This window comes from Oncorhynchus kisutch, linkage group LG18, assembly GCF_002021735.2.
Source record: "Oncorhynchus kisutch isolate 150728-3 linkage group LG18, Okis_V2, whole genome shotgun sequence".
NCBI lineage: Eukaryota > Metazoa > Chordata > Actinopteri > Salmoniformes > Salmonidae > Oncorhynchus > Oncorhynchus kisutch.
The window spans coordinates 41178346-41186279 of NC_034191.2; the positions used below are offsets into that span (position 1 = coordinate 41178346).

Sequence of the window (7934 nt, forward strand, 5' to 3'; positions counted from 1 at the left end):
GACATTGGGAACGTCGATCATAAACAGTCATTGGCCGTGTTCGAGAGCATCAAATTCGTGATGTATCATGGGTAAATAGTGACTGACTGACGGATCTACAAATAATAATGAGTGGTTATTTATGAGGCACGGTGATTTGTAGATCAATCAGTCGGCAGTTTCCTCCACAGTCGGCTGCAATTTCGAACAAGACCATTGATGTCAACAAACCCCATGTGATCGTGCGACGCGAGCAAGCTTCCTCGACGCAGCGTAAAATATATCGAGATGAAGGTATGAAGTGCAATCTGTAGCAGTAACAGTAAGCGCTATTTTATGGTTATTAACTTAGAACAATGGTTTGTGTATGAAAAAAATGTTGGCCGCAGAGTTCTGTAGGAAATTACATTTTTCATCGTCAGCATTCGCCGGTGATGGCCACTGTAACCACCCAGCTGAGTCCACGGCCACTGTCAGCAATTGGCACACACTGCACCTGTCAACTAGCCAGTGATAGCTAGTTAGGTTGTCAGTGGTCAGACTGTTGATGACCACTTAGTTAGTTTTAAATGAATCTCTGTATGGTGTGGTTGTCAGTAATATCCAGGATCAATTTTATTTCAAGTAATTCACTGTTGTACGAAAAGGGAAGACTATTATTGCATATGTATTTATTTTTTGGGGTAGAGGAAAGCGCTATACAGTACTCCTGTTTGGCTGCATAAATTCACATTGTAAGCGTACTACTGAGCTCATGTCTCATCTGAGTGGAGTTGACGTGGGAAAGTCGTGATTTGCTGTTGGGTGAACTTCAAAGGGACTGGAGAAGAAACTGTCATTGTAATCTTGTGTGAATGTTGTAATGAACATCTCTGGAGTGGTTTATGTCACAATTTATTCCTTTCATTTATATCCAGTATCTATTTTGGATGCTGTCGTGACTTATTTAATTCTCCCATAGTGAGGTTGTCCTATACCTTTGATTAAAAACACCAATGTTCCCTTCTTGAATACAACTTTATTATAATGCAACGTGGATGCTGCTCTTTGATGCATATTGCTACAAAATGTAATTTGAGTAGAATGTCTTAATATTTATTTCAGGGTCATTTTATCATAATCATTCGACTACCCCCTCAGTCTACCTCTAATGTATAGAAATTACATTAGCCTATGGTGTAGTACTTCAACCTCTCTCCATGTGTTCTTGTTTACTTCCAACCAGGAGGAGCCCAAGGGGCTGCTACCAGCACAGGTACACCCAGTGAGAAGAGGCAGAGACCATGGACCTGAGTGAGAGGAGGCCCAACAAGTGGTGGACAGAGTCGGACACCTTTGCCATGCTGGCCCTCATTGAGCAGCTGGACCTGGTGCATGAGCTGGATAAGAAGCGCCAGCGCAACGACTCGCACTTCCGCCGCCTGCGCTACAGCCTGGCCAAGCGGGACATCCACTTCACTGTCAACCAGATACGCAACCGCTGGAAGAGCCTAAAGCACAAGTACCGCAAGATCAAGACGGCAGGATACCGTAGCCCCGCTGCACGCCTGTCCGCCATCGAGTCGTTCCGTTACTTCCGTATGCTGGACCGCATGCTGGCCAGGAGGGCCCGGGTGGGGGTCCCAGAGCAAGGCACTGCAGATGGACACAATATGGTGGTGTTGACCCACTCGGACCTGGAGGATCATACTGATGGTACTACTTTCTGGCTTTAGGATTTTTATACCTTTTAATATTTTCCATTGAAGAATTGTAAAGAAGTGTTTGCTTTGCATTGGCCTGCGCTGCTCACTCTTCTCTCTCTCTCTCTTCCCAGGTGATGTTGCCCAGCCTGACTCTGTGGCCCCTTGGCAGGAGAGCCTGGCTCCAGCTCTAGAGGGAGAAGGAGACAAGACTAACGCCATCCCAGAAGAGGCCAACATCAGCACTTCGGGCTGGGCCCTGAAGTCAGAAGAGATTATGACTTTGGGTCTATCTGGAGAGTATCTTTACCCAGTGAAGAGTGAGCCACATTCAGTACCCTCTTTACATGATGGGGAGGAAGCTAGTGACCCCACTAGCTGCAGTCCAGAAGAACAAACTGGTGAGTGCTTTTATAACTGATGAGTTTAGAGTGGCTACATGACCACCTATATTCTATGTCAATAATGTGATCTTTGTAACTAATATCATGTCATGAATATGTTGGAATTTTACTTTGTATTCATCAATTGTTTAGAGCTTTGGATAATAGATATTACAGCAGTAACCTAAAACAAATGCAAGTTGTCCTGCTGTTCATTTCTCTACAGGCACTTGTGAGGACACCAGCACCCTGATCCTCCAGCAGCTCACCATCCTGAACCATCAGCTAGGGGAACAGCTCGCTGAGCAAAGGGCCTTCCACTGCAGTATGCTGGGTATGATGGACCGACAGATAGAGGTCCTGGAGCAGCTCTCTAACTTCTCCACAGACCGCCAGGTCAAGACCGAACCCGACGACAGTGACACTCCTATCAGCCAGCAGGTCCACAACTCCCTGGTGCGCATCCTTAGAGGAGTGGAACAGGTCCAAACCCAGGGACACCAGCCGTGCTCATGCAAGGCCTCCCCCTCACAGCCTACATCTCCCTCCTGGACGGTCTCTCTGTTGGAGATCCACAAAGGATCACCCTCCAGGGATGGAAACTCAACTAGTGACACATCCAACCCTCAGCCCTCAGACCATGGGCGGCCTGAACCTCAAGGACCATCCCCCTCAGAGCAGCTTTCCCCTTCCCAACAGAAGGGTGATCTGCTTAACGGACTCTCAAACAAGTGCCAGCACAAGTGAGTGTTCTTGTAGCTTCATAGTGGAATGTACAGTAGTGGAACGTACAGTGCTCTGACAGAGGAGAGCATACACTCTTAGAAAAAAAGGGTTCCAAAAGGGTTCTTCAGCTGTCCCCATAGGAGAACCCTTTTAGATTCCAGGTAGCACCCTTTTAGGTTCCAGGTAGAACCCTTTTAGGTTCCAGGTAGAACTCTGTGAAAAGGGTTCTTCAAAGGGTTATCCAATGGGGACAGCCAAAGAACCCTTTTAGGTTGTAGATATAACCTTTTTTTGGGGAGAAGAAAAATAATGGGTGCTTACATTTATGAATGAGGGACTTGTCCTTTTGAGAATGTCTTAGAATAAAAAAACATTTTTATTTTTTTACAACTTCCCTCTTTTGTTTAATTTTGTCATGTCCAAATGTTTTAATGTGCAGAAGTAAATCATCTGATGTTTTAATCAAGATCATTTTGACAAACCGTAGCGCAGAGGTTTATTTAATCTAGTCAAGAAGAGAAATTCCAACTTACCAGTTATCATCCACTGAGACATGCTAGAATCCCCAAATGATGTTGAAATGTATGTTTCCGTACTAGGAAAAAGCACACTTTCATGAGGATGTAATGGTGTTTGATTAACTCATGCAAATGTATGTGGAAGCTGGGAAAGCAAAAGCTTCATCCAAATGTATCCTCTTCCCTAAATGTTCCCTTTCCTAAGCATATAGGATATTTTGTGTAACTACATTTCTACTATGAAAACTTGTTTAGAAAAGGGCCTTTGTCGAACTCGATTTGCACAGCTGTTTGCATAGTACTGGATACACACGGCTGCTTTAATTTAGGCCTGTTTTACTTTGCTTTAGCTTTGCTGAAGATGAGAGGTACTGTAGTGTGTAAGTGCAATATGGTAATGAAGTCTACATTTGCAATCTCACAAGAGACTCATTCATCCAACATGTTTATTTAGATTTTGAGATCGCTTCATTTGTGTCCTGGAATTGTATTACCACATATTGGCAGTACTGCAATTAGGCATGTTTTGCTTGTAATGTGTTACCTGGCTGCAATTTAAGTCGGACCATGTATTCAAACTCTCAATTTACTTAAAAATAGGGTATCATCAAGATACTGTAGACTCGCACACAGAGAATATTGTTTTGTATTTTTCTCAAATATTTACAAAACTGGAAATGCTGTATTAATACTGTATGCTTATAATATAACTTAAAGGTCCAATGCAGCTGTTTTTATCTCAAGATTAAATCATTTCTGGGTAACAATTTAGTACCTTACTGTGATTGTTTTAAATTAAAATGGTCAAAAGAAACAGCAATAGCTTCTTAGCAAAGGGCAATTTCTTAAGCAATCATTTTTGCTTTGAATGTCTGGGAGTGTTCTGAGTGGGGAGGGGAAAACTGAAAATTAGATGTTATTGGCAGAGAGGTTTGCAATTCAGTACGCTTTTACAATCTGGAACATTCAATTGAATGAAAACGATGCTGTACTGAACGACCAGTCGAAAAACGGGGAGGGGTTGGGGTACGCTGTCAACATGGCCACTGCCCATTAAATACGTCACTCATTGCTTCAAGCCACACCTCACCACACCCACCAAATGGGAACAAATGGTCAAAGTCTGTTCAAGAATGTTTTAGGGAAATGTGTCGTTCAGTACAAGCCGTTCCGCAAATTAGCAAACGTTCAAGTGAACTGAACGCACCTTTGGTCTATGAACTCATTTCAGTGGTGGAAAAAGTACCCAATAAAAGTAAAGATACCTTAACTGAAAATGACTCAAGTGAAAGTCACTCAGTAAAATACTACTTGAGTAAAAGTCTAAAAGTATTTGGTTTTAAAGTACTTAAGCATCAAAGTAAATGTAATTGCTAAAATATCAAGAAAAAGTTGAAATATTTTCAAATTCCTTATATTATGCAAACCAGACGGCACCATTATCATAATTTTTTTTAATTTACAGATAGCCAGGGGCACATTCCAACCCTCAGACTTTTTACAAACGAAGCATTTGCGTTTAGTGAGTCCGCCAGATCAGAGACACTAGCGGTGACCAGGGATGTTCTCTTGATAAGTGTGTTTATTGGACCATGATGGTGTCCTGCTAAGCATTCAAAATGTCGTTTTGTGTGTCTGGGAAAATGGATGGTGTAAAAAGCAGTGAAGTAAAAGTTGTCAAAAATATAAATCGTAAAGTACAGATACCTCAAACTACTTAAGTAGTACTTTAAACTATTTTTTACTTCAGAACTTTACACCACTGACTAATTTATCGCGTGGTGATGTCACCATTGAAGGCCAAAACTCCATCCCACCAAAACAGGCTGAAATTTCAGGCGTCCTTTTCAAAGAGCTACTACACTAAAAGGTCATTATCATAATTTTCTCAATTTCACATTATTATGCCAACCTCATAGTGTGGAAATATACGGTGTATTCGTAAAGTATTCAGACCCCTTCCCCTTTTCCACATTTTGTTATGTTACGGCCTTATTTTAAAATTGATCAAATGAATTGTTTTCCTCATCGATCTACACACAATACCACATTATGACAAAGCGAAAACAGGTTTTTAGAAATGTTTTGCAAATGTATTACCAAAAAATAACAGATACCTTATTCACATAAGAATTCACACCCTTTGTTATGAGACTTGAAATTGAGCTCAGGTGCTTCCTGTTTTCATTGATCATCCTTGTGATATTTCTACAACTTGATTGGAGTCCACCTGTGGTAAACGCAATTGTTTGGAAAGGCACACACCTGTCTATATCAGGTCCCATAGTTGTCAGAGCAAAAACCAAGCCATGAGGTTGAAGGAATTGTCCATAGAATCCCAGAGACAGGATTGTGTCGAGGCACAGATCTGGGGAAGAGTACCAAAAAATGTCTGCAGCATTGAAGGTCCCCAAGAACACAGTGGCCTCCATCATTCTGAAATGGAAGAAGTTTGGAACAACCAAGACTCTTCCTAGAGCTGGCCGCCCGGCCAAATTGAGCAATCGGGGGAGAAGGGCCTTGGTCAGGGAGTTGGCCAAGAACCCGATGGTCACTCTGACAGAGCTCCAGAGTGCCTCTGGATATGGGAGAACCTTCCAGAAGGACAACCATCTCTGTAGCACTCCACCAATCAGGTCTTTATGGTAGAGTGGACAGACGGAATCCACTCATCAGTAAAATGCACATGACAGCCCTCTTGGAGTTTGCCCCAAGGCACCTGAAGCTTCTCAGACCATGAGAAACAAGTTTCTCTGGTTTGATGAAACCAAGATTGAACTCTTTGGCCTGAATGCCAAACGTCATGTCTGGAGGAAACCTGGCACCATCCTGATGGTGAAGCATGGTGGTGGCAGCATCATGCTGTGGGGATGTGTTTCAGAGGCAGGGACTGGGAGACTAGTAAGGATCAAGGGAAAGATGAACGAAGCAAAGTACAGAGAGATCCTTAATGAAAACCTGCTTCAGAGCGCTGAGGACCTTAGGCTGGGGTGAAGGTTCACCATCCAACAGGACAACACCCTAAGCACACAGCCAAGACAATGCAGGAGTGGCTTCGGGACAAGTCTCTGAATGTCTTTGAACGCGATCAAACATCTCTGGAGAGATCTGAAAAATAGCTGTGCAGCAACGCTCCACATCTAACCTGACAGACCTTGAGAGGATCTGCAGAGAAGATTGGGAGAAACTCTCCAAATACAGGTGTGCCATGCTTGTAGTGTCATACCCAAGAAGACGCAAGGCTGTAAATCACTGCCAAAAGTGAGTAAAGGGTCTGAATACTTATGTGAATGTGATATTTCTGTTTTTTATTTGTAGTAAATTTGCTAAAATATCTAAACCTGTTTTTACTTGGTCAATATGTGGTGTTGTGTGTAGATTAATGACGAAAAAAATGATTTTATCAATTTTAGAATAAGGCTGTAACGTTACAATATGTGGAAAAAGTCAAGGGGTCTGAATACAATGCATAAGACACAGGTAAATCACATGTCTGACCTCACTGGGAATTTAAGACAATTTTCCACCTCTCTCCAAAAGTAATTTTAATACATGACTTCCAGCTTCAATCACAATTTGTATTAAGTCCATTTTTGATATTGAGTTATGTAGTGTAACGTATTTGATGCACCTTGACATTAAACCTAGTCCAAATGAGTACAACACAAAGAGGCATACTTATGATAAGAGTCTTCATTATGGACTGAAACGTCTGTGAACATGTCATTGATACTATTGTAAAGAAGAAGAATAAAGGAGAAGAAGGAGGATCTGGAGAGGAAGAAATAGACTGATAAAAAGCGAGCATTGGAGATGATGTGTCGAGAGAAACCAGACTTTGTAAAAGACCGAGAGAATGAGAGGAACCTGCAGAGTTGCTACCAGGGGAGTAGTACAACTGTTCAACGCTGTGAGGAAGCACCAGAAAACGGTGGATGAGAAGGTGAAGGAGGCGGGCGTTCTCAGAGAGGAAGAAGGCCAAGCTCCTCTCCTCTTGTCTCCAAGAAAGACTTCATCAACGTGCTGCGGGGCACAGAGGGGGGCAGCGAGGTCGTCACCAAGACAGAGAGACAGACGACTGGCAGGGAGGCAGAAGAGAAGCCAGCTTGGAGCGTGCTGAGAGACGACTTCATGACGGGAGCCTCCATGAAGGACTGGGACAAGGAGAGCAACAAGGAGGGGGAAGAGGAGGAGGCACCAGGGGGTCCAGAGGAGTACAACAGCGAGTCGGACTGAGCAGACAGGCCCATCTGTAGGCAGCCCTACCAGGCCCAAAGACCCCTCTTTTGAATTTTCTACATGGAACCAGGAGCTGAAGAAAGACTGTGGTCAAGGTCCTGTTCTGGCGCACAATCATTTGTGTCAGGATCCCTAGTTTGTTTAATGCTGGTGCTCTCTGACTTGTAAATGTCCCACTGAACATTTTTCTGTCCAAACTCTGTTGTGTATATATACCTTTTTTTTGTTGCATGTCCCTCAATAAAAAGCCAGTTCATAAAAAAAATCAAAAAAATAAACTATTGCATTTTTAAAAGTGAAGAATTGAACATGCAATGTAATGGAAGGACTGTTTTTAAAAATATATTAATTGCAAATCTCATTCGCAGCTTTAGCCATTTTGGAATTAGAAATGCATGTTGCCATGT

The 7934-nt window shown here is 42.7% G+C and overlaps 1 protein-coding gene and 1 pseudogene across 2 annotated transcripts; both read left to right on the plus strand.

Moving 5' to 3' along the window:
- The first annotated feature begins 9 nt into the window (after nucleotides 1-9).
- Nucleotides 10-4055, plus strand: LOC109908898 (uncharacterized). 2 transcript variants are annotated; one of them, XM_020507677.2, is made up of 4 exons: nucleotides 10-301; nucleotides 1205-1674; nucleotides 1796-2062; nucleotides 2271-4055. In XM_020507677.2, exons 2-4 carry the CDS (start codon nucleotides 1263-1265, stop codon nucleotides 2789-2791), a joined length of 1200 nt encoding a protein of 399 aa, XP_020363266.1. In that variant the 5' UTR covers nucleotides 10-301; nucleotides 1205-1262; the 3' UTR covers nucleotides 2792-4055. The 2 variants fall into 2 exon arrangements, with proteins under 2 accessions (XP_020363266.1, XP_020363265.1); XM_020507676.2 differs by having other exon boundaries at nucleotides 10-273.
- Nucleotides 4056-4271: 216 nt separating this feature from the next.
- Nucleotides 4272-7850, plus strand: LOC109909352 (RRP15-like protein pseudogene; annotated as a pseudogene).
- Nucleotides 7851-7934: the final 84 nt, after the last annotated feature.